Consider the following 14,487-nt stretch of genomic DNA (forward strand, 5'->3'; position numbering starts at 1 on the left):
GCACTTATGAGAGGTAAATTAACACCAATTGCTAAACATAGAAACTGGATAAATTTCAATATTCATTTAGAAATTAATTTTATGATGCTGTCCTAAGTATTAAAATACAGGTTATACTTAAATCATTCAAAGTTTGGCATGTTCACACATGTGCACAAAGTATTTGATAGATATTTACACACTGGGAGACACAATTATGGTCTGACTTTGGAGTTTTGGCAGATCTGGGTTCAAATTCTGGCAAGTTTCCCTACTAGCTTTTTTTGGGTGCGTGTGATCCGAACCCTCGGGCGGGAGCGCCGCTGCGCTTCCCAAGCGGCGCACTATCCAGTGCGCCACCGGGCCGGCCCGCACATATATTATTTCTAACTAACTGGGCCCTCGATGTGGTCAGCAATTTTTTTCTTTTTATCCTTAATCTAGTCTCCTTTCATTTTCCATTGAAGATTCCCATGGCCATAATATTCAAGACAGAAACTCACCATAGTTCCTTCAGTCTCCAGAGATAATTGCCTTCTCCTCAGATAACTAATCACATGAAAAAAATATGTCCATGTGTCAGACTTCCTCACCTTCTTTCCCTTCTACCACATCATTATCCATCTTGACTTCTATTCTTTTGGTATCAAAGAATGAAATGTCCAATATATTTCTCAGGAAAACTTTCCTCTCAACCCACAAAACTGTTTCATCCATACAAGTACCATACTGGAAAGTTTTAGAACTAAAGACACCTTGTTTAAATCCTTGCCTACAGCCTTCCCGCCTATAAAAGAGGGATACTGACACTTAAACCACAAGGCTGTTGTGATCTACAAAGTACCTTTATTGTACCTGGCATATAGCATATTCTCAATAGATACGAGTTTCACTACTACCAGCTGTCCTTCACAACCACACCACTGAAAGAGTAATTTTATTCACTGCTTCCCATTTACTCCTCAATCCGTCATGATCTGACTACTGCTATCATTGCCAACACATTAATAAAATTGCCTTTCAAAGGAAACAAGTGACCTCCTAATTGCTAAATTCAGTGGCTTCTTCCTAGTTCTCATTCCACTTGACCTCTGCAGTACCTGAGACTGATAATTATCCCACTGCTTTCTCGAAACCCTTTCTTTCTTTGGCTTCTGTTATAATGCCACTTTGTTCTAGTTCTTGTCCCATTCCTGTAACCTCTCTTTCTCAGTGTCTATTACCCTTGAAACAATGATGCTCCTTCTGGTCTACAGTCCTTCTCTTCTCTTCTTTCAGTGCTACCATCCTATACTAAGGCTTCAAATATCCCCAGTACAGTCTCTCTTGACCCTCAAATTTATGTATTCAATTCCAACCTTTCTCCCAATTTTCAGACCCAAATTTCCAGCTACCCACAGCGATATCTGAAAAACAACTCAAACTGAACTTGTCCAAAATCGAATTCATTACCTCCCTCCCTCAAAATTGTTTTTTTATGTTCCCTATTTCACTTACCACCACCAATTTATGCCATCAGCCAAGTCAGAAACCTCCCACAAATCCTCTCAACTCTATTTTGAAACCTCTTGCAATTGCATGCCATTCTCTTCGTGTTCCTACCCCATCCCAGTTCACTCGCTGCCACTTGGATCAGAACACTAGTTTCCTGCCTACCTAGGCTTTCTGCATCCACACGGTTTTCACTTTCAATTCTTCCTCCACATTTTCACCAGAGATAATCCAATCATATCAAACTCCTGCTTGCAAAACATTCAATGCCTCCCCATGCCTACAGAATAAAGTCCAAATTGTTTAGCAAGTTTTTCTCAGAGGTATAAAGCAAAAGGTTTTTTTAATTAAACAAACCTGGGTTTCGATTCTAGCTAAATCTGAATACTGGCTTAGTCCAGAGTCTTCAAACTGAAGAGTAAAGGGCAGCGGAGGGAAAAGAAGGGGAGAAGAGAAGAGAGGGGAGACACTAGTGTCTGAGGGGAGGGAAATACCTTCGAGGGGAGAAATGGATGTTGTCGAGGGAAGAGTACGTTTGAGGGAAGTAAAGTAAGAGAGTCCAGACCTGAGGAAGCAGCGGGTACTGAGACGAGGGAAGCTCTCAGTGGAGGGCTGGAGGTCTCTGAAACCGGAGATTTCCGAGAAAACGAAGGATTCCTGAATTTCTGAAGTGAGGAGAGTCCCTGAGAGGAGTCAGGGAGCAGATCCTTGATACGAGGTAACTTCTAATGGGTTCCAGGCCTCTGAGGGAAAAAGGCTGGGGGCCTGTCCCGGGACCCCAGGGGAAGTGAGAGGGAAGGGGAAAGGGGCCGAGAAGGGGAGTACCCCGTCCCCAGCCCCTGAGAGGGGACCTCTGGGGAGCCAAGGAGTCCTGTCGGGTGCTGAGGGACCCGAGCGCCAATGCTCCGGGACCCCAGAGGTGCAGCAGCCGCGCGCGCGGGCCGGGATGCCCCGCGTTTGTGCCCCACGCACTCCCTTGACGTTACCTGAGGCGGGACTGAGCAGCCAGAGGGGTGTCTGCGCCGGCCAGAGGAGGAGGCGGCGGCCAAAAGGGGGCATAGTAGCCCTCACAGCTCGGTGGCGGCAGCGGCTCCTAGCCTGCGGAGGCGGTGGGGGTCCCTCGTGCAGAAGCCGGTGACTCGGCGGGGCTAGCTGCGGCGAAGGACGAGGAAGCTATTGCCATGGTCTGCAGTCGGGGCCGCTCCCCCCGCCTGTTTGGCGGGATCAGGAGGACTATCCAACCAGCGAGACCGAAAGGGCAGCTGTAGCTCCGCCGGATTCCCCGGCCGCGAGCGACTGAAACGCCAGTCCTGCGGGGTCCGGGGCTGGGGGCGGGGGCTCGGGTGGCCACGCCTCCTCCTCGAGCCCTCCTTCAGAGCAGCCAATCAATCGTCAATTCTTGATAAACGAACTAAAGCAATTGCCCAATTAGAGTTAGGAGTACCACGTGGTATGAAGGTGGGCACAATGGACGTCTGGAAAAGCCAATCAACAGCCCTGGGCGCCAACTCTGGAGGACGAAGGGAACCAATAGGAAGGAAATAGAGGTAAAAACCGAAGAGGCAGTGTGTTGGGAAGGCGGAACCGAGGAGCGGGGAATACACCTGGGGGAAACTCAAGTCCAGGAGCCTCTCAGAGGGCGGGACAGCAAACACGAGATGGTCCAATCAAAATCCCAAGCACCGAAGCAATTGGTAATTGATAAAGCCAATTGAAAATGGACCTGACTGGCGCGGCTTTTGAGTTGGTAAAAGTATAGCTGAGTAAGGAAAAGCAGTATGAATGCGGAGTCCTGCAGGATCTCAGTGTAAGGGAGGGGGGAAACTGATACATAAATATATGTAAGCGACTTGAGTTAGTAAGAGCAATGAGTAGAACTAAACAAAATGTGGAGAGAGCAACTCATCTAGACTAAGAAATTTGATTCGTGAAGGCTTAAAGGAGGTAACACTTGAGCTGGCTTAAAAACAGAGGATTTTGAAACAGCTGGGTGGGAAAGAATTCTATCTAACTATTCACCTGGCACATATTTCCTCACGCTTTCCATAAGCCCAGACCTCAGAAGTTCATAATCTCATGTCTGAGCAAACTAGAACAGGAGGAAGTCAAGAGAAGGAAGAGACAGTGGAGTATAGGTCACTGCAGAAGCACTCCCTGGTGTTAGGGAACTCCTTTCAGACATCTTTAGACTACCCTCCTCCTAAAAGACAGGGATCTTGACAGATGAGTGGGGTTTAAATAATTGGAGTATAGGTGGTGTGCATTCCTGCTGGAAAAAAAAAAAAAAAAAAAAAAAATAGTTTAAGAAACGTATAGAAGGAGGTAAGAATGGTGAGAAAAGAGGCTGAATATGGGTTAAACTTAAATGCCTAATTTGTCCGTTGTTTCTTATGCTGTGAGAGCTATTCTCGAGCAGGAACATAACCTAAACGGTACTGTTTTAGGAAGATTAACTGGTAGCTCACAGCCTCTCTAAAGGGAGAAGAGATCACCCCAGCGCAGTTCCCCCGGCCCAAAGCCTTTTCGGTATCGTTCTTCTGGCAACAAATCATGTGCTGCCACCTGGTGACTGTTCAAATACTATTGTTCCACATTACTATTTAATATTTCCGTTGAGAACCCTGGCACCCCTGCAAGCCTGTCTCCCACAGAGCCCAATGCAAAGTAGTTGATAAATAAGCAGAGCACTAGTAGCAAGCAGAATTGAATAATGCCATCATACCAGATGTTATCACCTGCCCAGTGAGAGATGTAAGACAGGAGATTCCTGGAATGTGCTTCAATAGGAGAATGAGGTTTGATGGGAAGAGAACAGGAAGGAGGCTGCTACAGAAATGCAGGCTGGGTTGCCGAGGCTGAAGAGTTATGGAGGGGCTGGAGTGAGCCTCAAGAGGCAGCAGGTGGAGATGAGGAAAGAAGCCTCCTACTGTCCAGGTCCAGGGCCCACCAGAATGTCTCATCTTCCTCTGCATCCTCACAGCACTACTGCCCCAGAGCCTCATTCTACTCATCACAATGGAAGCTCCCATCTCTTTCCAAATTAAACTGAGCTTATACTCAGAAGGTACAGCTACAAATGTCTATGAACTTGGATTTCAGAGGTAGAGGTCTCAGTCAAGTAACAGGAAGAAGAAAGGGTACAGCTGAGTCTATCCCATGTGAGTGCTGATTCACAGAAAACACATCAGGGAGGGTTAAACCATTTTATTGCAGTTGGGGGACAGGGATGGCAGGCAGTGAGAAGCCTCAGTAAAGAGGGCAAATACCAGCTAGATCAAGAGGGGAGGGGCAGGCGGCCCAGAAACAGGGCCTTGAAGGGGAGGGTGGGCAAAGAAGGCTTCATCCCACTACTTTTACAAATCCTTACAGGTCACTCAGGAGCATCTTGGAGCCCTGAAGGAACTTGTTCAAAACTCTGGGCATCGAGCTGGAAGCTGCTGGGCTCCAGGCTAGAAAGGGTGCTCCTCTGGAAATCTAAGAGGAATACAAAAGGAAGAGAAAACAAACCATCAGCAAGCACTGTGACGTGCACAGAACTAGGCCCTGGGCCTGTCTGAGAGGGAGGACCATACAAGCCTGACTTGGGATAAGTAGCAACAGAAGTTGATGGATTATGAAAAAAGAGGCGGAGACTTCATTCTACCCACTGCCAAACAATTAGGCTGCTGACATTCAGGCACCATTCAGACTCAGCCTCCCCCAAAACTGGGTTTCCTGCCCTTACCCCCACCTAGCTTCCTTAAAAGTAGCTGGGAAGCTACTGTTTCTGTCCAGAAGGCTGACTTCAGAGCTAGATTGAAAAAGAGACATGGCGAAGGTGGTGGCCAGGGGTAGCCTAGACTGGAGGACATGAATGGAGGTCCTGGGAAGGGAAACAGAGACAGAGATGGTGATGTGTCAAGGGGGCCCTCCCAACACAGAACTGCCCTGCTGCCTGAGGCCAGGACTCCAGTGTCCTCCTCTTTTACCATCCAAATACATAAAGATACCTCAGTGACTCTGTATAAAGTAAAGAATGCCAAATGCTGCAATCCAGATATTGATATTGCCCATACCAGCCAATGCTACAAGCCAGATATTGATATTGCCCATACCGGCCCAAGCCAAATCTAGGATAGCTGAACTTTGGTCCCCAGTGCCTGACCTATATGATACAAATCCCCTCCACTGCCACAGTATCCATACCCCCTGACCTGAGGAGGTCATGCTCCCACCAGGCATCCTGAGCCTTTGTCCTGGCAGCTTCCAGGGCGTGACCCTTGGCCTCCTGGCCACTTTGCAGCTGCTCCAACATCTGCCAGACCATGGGCCCAGGTAGGAACAAACCTGTCCATCTCCAGGATAAAACCCCCTCCCCACAATTGGCCTTTTCAGCATGCTTGCAGCTCTCATGTTGGCCAGGACAGTATCTCATGGCCAGGAGCAAAGTGACTGGGAAGAAGAGCTTTGGGGAAAGGCAGAGTCAGCACAGGGAAGAGAGGGATAGAGATGGGAGCAGGAGAGGGCATGCTAGTCTACCTGCAGAACAGGTAGACAGAGAAAGGAAGGGGCCTCTACGGGGAAATATGAGAAGACAGGTCTGATCCTGGTCCTACCTTCCAGCTGCGGGCCTGAGCCTGCCGCCCCTTAGTTATCTGTTTGAGCAGCAGCTCCTGGTGCTGGCCTGCAGATTAAAGAGAATGTAAGGGGGGCCGGCCCGTGGCTCACTCGGGAGAGTGCGGTGCTGATAACACCGAGGCCCCGGGTTCGGATCCCATATAGGGATGGCCGGTTCGCTCACTGGCTGAGCGTGGTGCTGACAACACCAAAAAATAAAAATAAAAAAAAAAAGAAAACCCATTTTGGGGGCCGGCCCTGTGGCTCACTCGGGAGAGTGCGGTGCTGATAACACCGAGGCCCCGGGTTCGGATCCCATATAGGGATGGCCGGTTCGCTCACTGGCTGAGCGTGGTGCTGACAACACCAAGACAATGGTTAAGATCCCCTTACCGGTCATCTTTAAAAAAAAAAAAAAAAGAGAGAGAATCTAAGGGGAATGTTCCTCAATTTCTTTCCTTCTCACTCCCTGCCTTGTAACTAGCCTGGTGCTGAAAACTGAGACAGAAGCATTCTCATCTAGCTGTTGGGAAGCTTCCAAGCTGACTAGAGAGACTAAACTCACAACGTGAGAGGGAAAGAGCAAGACAAAATACTTAGCCAAACTTCTCAGTAGCTCAAGCAGTCAGAGCTATGACTACTTACTGGGAGAGCAGGAAGGTTTTCCTGAAAAGGGGACAATGAAACACATACTCATTCCCAATCTTCTACTTACTTAGCTGGTCCCGCAGCAACTTTAACTCCTGTAGAATCTTTGATTCTTCCCACAGCAGCTGCCGCCTGCAGGAGTGACAGCAGTGTCATTCTAGAGTCAATCAACAAGCCCAGAGTAAGGAGGCCACCAGCATCCCAGAGTGCCAAGAGTTCAGAGGCCTCAAGAAGGTGAGTTTTTGCCCATCACTTACTCAGTCTGCAGCTCCTGGTGAACAACACTGGTAGTACTGCACTTTCCTGGTCCTGTTCGCATTTGGGCTTGGGCTTGGGCCTGCTCCTGCACCAGGTACCGAAGACCCTCCAGTTCTCTTCTCAGCCTCTCCAGGTGTTGCTCCAGGAGAAGGGCCCTCCCCTCTGGGCCTCTCTGCAGCAACTTTAATGATGCTGTAGTGGGGCAAGTTGGGAGTCAGCCCCTGTAGGAGCTTCACACATGAGCCCAGACACTCTACTTGTAAATCAAGACACATATGCACACACAACAGGTATGTGGCAAAATTGTGTGCATACATATGAAGCTGTACATATGCATACAAAAGAACTGGCCATATACCTTCCAGAGTACTGATCTGGTACTTCTGCTGCTCTTGCTCTTCCAGTAGGCCCTGCACAGCCTGTCTTAGTGCCTCAGTCACCTACTCAAGTAGAAAAACACATGAGGTACTGTGTAAGAGGCTTTCCCAACCCCTAGTATTCTCATCTCACACAAACACCACATATTCACAAGGATTTGTGAATAGGATTCCAAGCCTCACCTGAGCCTGAGATTGAAGCTGGGATCGGAGAATAGTAACTTCATCCCAGAGAGAGGAGGGACTGTAGGTCCCAGCCCATCTCAGCCTCTCTGGGACAGTGGGAGTCTCTTGATACCAAGGCTGTTGAGCTTGAACTCCTGACTGGGGATGCAAGTGATGGGAAATCCAAGTCCCAGCCAGATCCCCAGCTGAGGGAATAAGGAAGGGACAACTGCAGAGTCTGGGAGGGAGTGAGGGTTATGGGTGGGGGACAGAGTTCAGGAAAGGAAAGAGGTGGAAGCTGGAAGGAGTAGTCGATAATACAGACATCGGAAGAAAGCAGATCTCAGAAAGAGAAAAGGCTGGAGAGTAGAAAAGGACACTTACCTGCGGTGGAGACCCCAAGGGGATACAGCCGCTGCTACAAAAGAAACAGTTACACAGGCCAATGAGCTCTGAGAGTCCCTCAACCTGTCCCCACAAACTGGGGAGCCTCTGGTGCCACCTCACCTTAATCCGGGCCACATTTCCATCAGTAGCATTGAGAAGCGCATCAAGCTGCTCAGACCAGCTCAGGCTCCTACTCATATCCTATGGCAGGAGTCTGGCTCCCTGGCGTCTTGTGTCCTTGCTCTCCCAGCCAGAAATACCCGAGGTGCAGCACAGGAAAGGCCACAACGTCAGGTCGAAAGAGAGGAGTGGGAATGCAATACTAGAGGAAGGGTAGGGCTACAATATCAGACCAAAACTGCGACTCTGGAACTAGCCAAGGGAGCTGCGCTCCTGGGAAACTGTGAGAAAAGCGGGATGCCCTGATATGCAGATATCAGGTGGGAGTTGAAGGCACCGAATCTTGGTCGAGACCGCCCCAGATCCAGGACACTGGAAACATCGCGCCAAACGTGTGACCGCCGTAGGGTTCAAACCCTCTGATAGGCTGGGAAAGTCTGACTGTGCTGGTTGCCGCAGGGCCACCTGGGAAACTGAGTTCGCCTCACGCGGAAACAACCGGCTATGGAGGAAGCAGAACTACGCTTCCCTGGAAGCGACACTTGCAGTCACACCCCACCGTGAAGCTTGCCGGGAAACCGAGTCTTCCTGGTACTGTAGTAATTGGCTTCGAGGACCAAACGAACTATGTATCCCAAGATACATCGCGCGGAGCCAACTAGTGCCCGCTGCTGGTCCCAGTGGTTCCTGGGAAATGGAGTCCAAGCTAGCTCGAAACACGACGTCCCGGTTATCCTTGAGACTCCATTCCCCAGCAAGCTCAGCGTGCAGCTTGGGCTATGGAGCCGCAAGTCGCAGAGCTGAAGCAGAAGATTGAGGACACATTGTGTCCTTTCGGCTTCGAGGTTTACCCCTTTCAGGTTGGTTTATCCCTCCTGCGGTTCTAGGGCTAGGTGTCTGATTGGCCTCGGTGCAACCGGCGTGAGGCCCCTGAAGCCTTCTGATCCTCCCCTACCTCCTCCGACCTGGTGTCCATGTGACGACTGGGACAGGGTGTCATCGGGGACTTGGATTAAAAAGGTAGAGAAGCAGTCTCACATTTGTCCCATATATGCCGGGTTGATGAATCTGAGACACGCTACGATCCAGTAACTTGTGTGGATCTGATTGTCACCTACATAATTTACAGGAAGAAGGGGACCTGTGGGACCAGAGTCACCTTGGAAGCTTCCTAACGGAATTAGAAGAGGGCAAGGCCTAGAAAGTTGCATGGCTATCTAGGTCAGCTGAGGAGGGAAGGGCGTTCCTGGTGTTGAACGAGCAAACAATCGGCTGGTTTGTTTCATCTACCAACAAAAGGATAATTCATGTTGTTGCCAATCATCAGTGCTGGGCTGGGTATAGAAACTCTGGGCACCCGCCTGGCACCGTAGTCTCTGCACTCCCCGCACTATAACCCCCATTTACATAGGTCCATTTCTCCCATGTCAGTGCCCCGCACACTGAGCTGTATATATTTAAGACCCAAAGCTAAATCAACTCAGCTTGAGCCCTTTGCCTGAAGCTTAAGAGACAGCCCACTTCCCACTCCTTCCTCTGAGTGGTTCACAGCAGTGCTGGGGGAGGATATAGAGGGAGAAGTAGATTGGGTCTAGCTTGAGAGAGGACTTGTTAGAAAAAAATGGAATTGAGCTATATATAAGAAGATGGATTGGAAAGAAGGAGGGTTATGTACATCCCAAACATCAAGAAAGCTTGAGTAAAGATATGGAGGTAGTGGTGGATGGCAGGTGTGGCGGAGAGTAAGAACGCCTATCTGGAGGGTCAGGTAGACCTGGATAATGGGAGCTACTGTACTGAACAGTCAGCTGCAGCCCTGTCAGTCATCCTAGGCTCTCACCTCTCACCTCCCCACCTCCACATCCAATCGGGTGCAGAGACCTATAAGAGTCCTGAATCTCCCAAATCCATTCCATTCCATCCTACCCCTCTATATTCTGGGCCAGACCACTATTTCTCATTTGGATTACTGTAATAACCTCCTTGCTGTCATTTTGCCTCCAATCCACCCTCCACACTGCAGCCAAATTGATCTTTCTAAAACTGATCATGTCAGTTTACTCCTTCTATCTTCAGTGGCTCCTCATGGTCACCAAATTAGATCCATACTCCTTAAATTGGTATTCAAGGCCAGTCACAATCTCACTCACACTGATCTCTCCAGCCTTCTTTCCCTCTGCTCCCCTCTACGGACCCTTCACTTCCACCAAACTAGACAATTTTCTCTTCTCCAAATATACCCAGTATTTTTCTGTCTTTACTTATGCTGTGACCTCTTTTTAAAATACACAGCAGGTTCTCCCTCTCCAAGTCAGCCTATTAGTTTCCTTTCTAGCTTTTAAGGCTCAGCTTTCAAGAAAGCCTTGTCTTAAAGGACCCTCATCTGGCCCCATCATTGTACTAATCATAGTAGAGTCAATTTCTATTGTTCTTAGTTGTTCATGAACTCTCTGCCTCTCTAGTTTAAATTCCCTGTCAAATCCAAATAAGTTCCCCATAAACATACATCACACAGCATCAGTGAAAATTCATTGAATGAATGAGATGGAAGTAGGGGCAAGATGTATGAGGCCTTGAATACCAGACTAAGATATGGGCCTGGCTAAAGCGTAGGCTGGTCCTCCAGCCTGGCCTGAACTTTCTCTCTGTTCCAGGTGGCATGGTACAATGAACTCCTGCCTCCAGTCTTCCACCTGCCCCTGCCAGGACCTACCCTGGCCTTCCTGGTACTCAGCACGCCTGCCATGTTTGACCAGGCCCTCAAGCCCTTCTTACAGAGCTGCCACCTCCAACCGCTGACTGACCCTGTGGACCAGTGTGTGGCCTACCACCTGGGCCGTGTTAGAGAGGTGAGCAGGGTTCAACATTCCCCCAGCTTCCAAACCTACTGCTGCTTCCAGGTCCTCGAAACTCACTGCAGGATCTAGACCTAGAGTTAGGAGCCACTTCACAGATGAAAAGATACCCTAAAGCCAGCCTTGACCTTCCACGCTCTCTCCCCATCCTGCCTTCTCACACCCAGGTTCCACCGCCTTCTTCTAGCAGACCCACAGTCTGAAATCAGTCTCACTCACCCTACACTAATGGGCAACTATATGAACTTCAGACCAGGCTTCCCTTGCCCTCCAAGAGGAATAGGATTGAGCCCAACATCCCCCAGGCACTGCTCACCTGCCTTTGCCCTACACCTGCAAGCTTTATCCTGTGTTCAGGGCCTTTTGAGGACTGAACAATATTCCCCCACCAAACATTCACATATACACATATGCATGTACACACACACACACTGGGTCTCCCCAAAGCTGGGCCATGTCTCCCTCCACACTGGGACTCTGGAAGGCAGGGCCAAGTCACCCCTCATAATGGAGATTACTTTTTTTTTTAAAGATGACCGGTAAGGGGATCGATTAACCCTTGATTTGGTGTTGTCAGCACCACACTCTCCCAAGTGACCTAACCAGCCATCCCTATATAGGGATCCAAACCCATGGCCTTGGTGTTATCAGCACCGCACTCTCCCAAGTGAGCCACAGGCCAGCCCCTTATAAGAGACTTCTGAGCAAGACTTTGTGTGTTTCCCTTCAAACATGGGCCCTCCTGGAAAGAAATGTACCTTTTTTCACACTGGAGCCCCTCAGGTTGAGGTCATGAGATTCAAATGGGATTTCTGGACAAGACCATGTTAACACACACACAAATTAGGGCTCCGTAGGACAAGGTCATGACTCCCCTAATGCTGACAGGAGCCGCTATCTTGTCCTGTGTTCCAGAACCTCCCAGAGCTGCAGATGGAAGTCATTGCTGACTATGAGGTACACCCCAACCGGCGACCCAAGATTCTGGCCCAGACAGCAGCCCATGTGGCAGGGGCTGCTTACTACTACCAGCGACAAGATGTGGAGGCTGACCCGTGGGGGACCCAGGTCAGAGGGCAAGTGTGAATGAGAGGGGACTGAGAAAAGGGTAAAGGCCCCTCAAGATACCCCTATCATGTCCCACATTCACATTTCTCCACCTTCCCTGGTTGAAGGAGTTGGTAGACAATCCAGGACAAAGAAGCTGTGTACTCAGGTGGCCAGCCCCATCACATGCTTTCTGGAGTTTACCTGGGGACACATCAGGTCAGAAAATGTGGTCAGTTCTTAAAACCCTGTCTTACAGGGCTATCTCAGGGTGGAGAGAGCAGAGCAGTGATCAGACCAGTGGTGAGACTGGGAAGTTGACTGAAGCTCAGTCTAAGAGAGCCCTTCCTCATGGTCAGATGACTTAACCCTTGACTTGGTGTTGCCAGCACCACGCTCTCCCAAGTGAGCGAACTGGCCATCCCTATGTAGGGATCCGAACCCATGGCCTTGGTGTTATCAGCACCACACTCTCCAAAGTGAGCCGCGGGCTGCCCCTTGATGATTTTTGAAAGGGTTGTCCAGAAGAGGGACAGAGGTTTACATGTGGAATCATGTTTATTGAATGGGAAATAAGTGAACAAATCCAGCTTGCAGTGATGGTAGTTGAACTTGGTGCCAAGGTGACCTTCATGACCTTGCTTTTCTTCACCCTCTCCTCAGCACATATCAGGTGTGTGCATACACCCCCGATTTGGGGGCTGGTTTGCCATCCGAGGAGTGGTGCTGCTGCCAGGGATACAGGTGCCAGATCTGCCACCCAGAAAGCCCCCTGACTGTGTACCTACAAGAGCTGACCGTATCACTCTGCTTGAAGGCTTCAATTTCCATTGGCGTGACTGGACTTACCGGGATGCTGTGACACCCCAGGAGCGCTACTCAGAAGAGCAGAAGGCCTACTTTTCCACTCCTCCTGCCCAACGCTTAGCCCTGTTGGGCTTAGCCCAAACCTCAAAGGAACCTAGCCCTGCATCCCCCAGGCTTCCCTTTACCACACTCACCCCCAAGGCTCCAAATCCCAGAAGAGCCAGGGGTTGGCTCAGCCCCAGGGTCTCACCACCTGCATCCCCTGGCCCTTGATACCTTCTTCCCCTGTGGGATCTTTATTTATGGTGGTACTTGCTAGGACTTAATTGGTTTTGACAAAGCAAGAGAGGCTTTTTTTTTTCTAAGAAGTTTTATTTTGGGTACGAGATAACTAGTTTTCATAATTATAGACATCTTCAATGAGGATAATAAGGCACAAGGAAGTCAGGTTTGGTCAAGACAAGTCAATGACCAAGGCAGAATCAGAATTCCTACTTGCCTTGGAATACATGACACTTGCCTCTGTTACTAAGATTCTACCTGTTACAGGGCCTGAGGGGCAACCATCCCCTAAATAGAACCCACCTCTTAGGGTTGCTGTGGGGATTGAATAAATACATGTAAAGCACTTTGAAACAGTGCCTGGCATGTAGTAAGCAGTATGTTGGCTGTTACTAAAAGCCCTGGGAATCCTGCACTGTTGCTCATAGGTCTAGCCTAGGTTCTGGAGGGGTGGACAGGTTTGAAGTAGCTGATAAAGCTGTGTCTGGAATGGCACCACAAGATACACAGGAGGATTCAGTTTTGAATCTACCCTAGTCTCAAGAACCCTCAAGGATCCTAACTTCTCCCTGCTGACAACTTCCCTCAGGACAGTGATGTGGATGAGATTAAAAAGGACTGTTCTTGATGAAGGCTAGAAACCAGAGAAGGTGAGAAGTGCTCAGCAGTCTACTTCTGCTACTGAAAGCCCTACCCAAGGCCACCAGCCCTGTGTTTTACCTTCCCTCCCCCTTTAAGTTCAAAAGGGATAAAAGTCTAACTCTGTTCTTTTAGAGTAGAAAAAGCACTTATCAAAAGAGGCCAAGCTTCTGTTTCCCATGCATCCCTCCTGCCAGTAGTGTAAACACAGAAGTCCAAGTAATCTCATTGGGACCTTAAACTGCAACCCAATCCTGGCATAAGTTACAGTGCCTGGCCAACACTAGAGTAGGGCTGGCTCTTCTCCCCTAGATGTAGTGAAACGAAATGTAACACCTTGGTTCAGTTCCATTCCCTACGTCTACCTCTATTTCCCCTCAGTACAATTCCATGATTCTGAGCCAGGTCACGCCCATTTTCCCATAAAGAAGCAAAGCAAAGAGAAAGGAAAGGAAAGGAAAGCTCTCCAAGTCAAAGGCTAATGCCCCCCAAAATGAAGAATCATCAAGGTTTCAGTTCAAGTTTAATAGAAACTACAAAAGATCAATGGGCTGATGTCCCACTACTTGTACATCATACACATCAGATGGCCTCCCCACAACACAGCTCAGGCCATTCCCACCCAAGGGAAGAAAGGCTGGCCTCCCAAACCCCTGTAGGAAGGGCGTGTCCTGTATCACACATCTTGGCTGAATCTAAAGTCTCATGTTTTAAGCATGAAAAAAGTACAAAAGAGGTTTTATTCTCATGGCTGCCCTATTCCTGTTTGTTGACAGACTTAAAACCTTATTTTGCCATATGAAACTACTATCATCTGGTCCTGTCTCTTGCCTTCA

At 49.1% G+C, this 14,487-nt stretch overlaps 2 protein-coding genes across 12 annotated transcripts; one reads left to right on the forward strand and one right to left on the reverse strand.

Annotated features, from left to right (window-relative positions):
• Positions 1-4,659: 4,659 nt before the first annotated feature.
• On the reverse strand, positions 4,660-8,398 carry LOC103592241 (coiled-coil domain-containing protein 159-like). Of its 11 annotated transcripts, none has more exons than XM_008574873.1 (8): positions 8,022-8,398; positions 7,899-7,932; positions 7,533-7,673; positions 7,331-7,412; positions 6,972-7,164; positions 6,782-6,846; positions 5,195-5,332; positions 4,660-4,944 (listed from the first exon to the last, which is right to left on the reverse strand). In XM_008574873.1, the coding sequence occupies exons 1-8, from the start codon at positions 8,063-8,065 to the stop codon at positions 4,841-4,843; spliced, it is 801 nt and encodes a 266-aa protein (XP_008573095.1). In that variant the 5' UTR covers positions 8,066-8,398; the 3' UTR covers positions 4,660-4,840. The 11 variants fall into 11 exon arrangements, with proteins under 11 accessions (XP_008573095.1, XP_008573091.1, XP_008573090.1 ...); XM_008574869.1 differs by having other exon boundaries at positions 5,201-5,332; positions 7,533-7,720; XM_008574868.1 differs by having other exon boundaries at positions 7,533-7,720.
• A 352-nt stretch (positions 8,399-8,750) lies between these two features.
• On the forward strand, positions 8,751-14,365 carry MMACHC (methylmalonic aciduria (cobalamin deficiency) cblC type, with homocystinuria). Its single transcript, XM_008574880.1, has 4 exons — positions 8,751-8,881; positions 10,676-10,870; positions 11,792-11,944; positions 12,587-14,365. Exons 1-4 carry the CDS (start codon positions 8,801-8,803, stop codon positions 13,001-13,003), a joined length of 846 nt encoding a protein of 281 aa, XP_008573102.1. The 5' UTR covers positions 8,751-8,800; the 3' UTR covers positions 13,004-14,365.
• Positions 14,366-14,487: the final 122 nt, after the last annotated feature.

Source organism: Galeopterus variegatus, unplaced genomic scaffold (assembly GCF_000696425.1).
Source record: "Galeopterus variegatus unplaced genomic scaffold, G_variegatus-3.0.2 Scaffold1113, whole genome shotgun sequence".
Taxonomy (NCBI): Eukaryota; Metazoa; Chordata; class Mammalia; order Dermoptera; family Cynocephalidae; genus Galeopterus; species Galeopterus variegatus.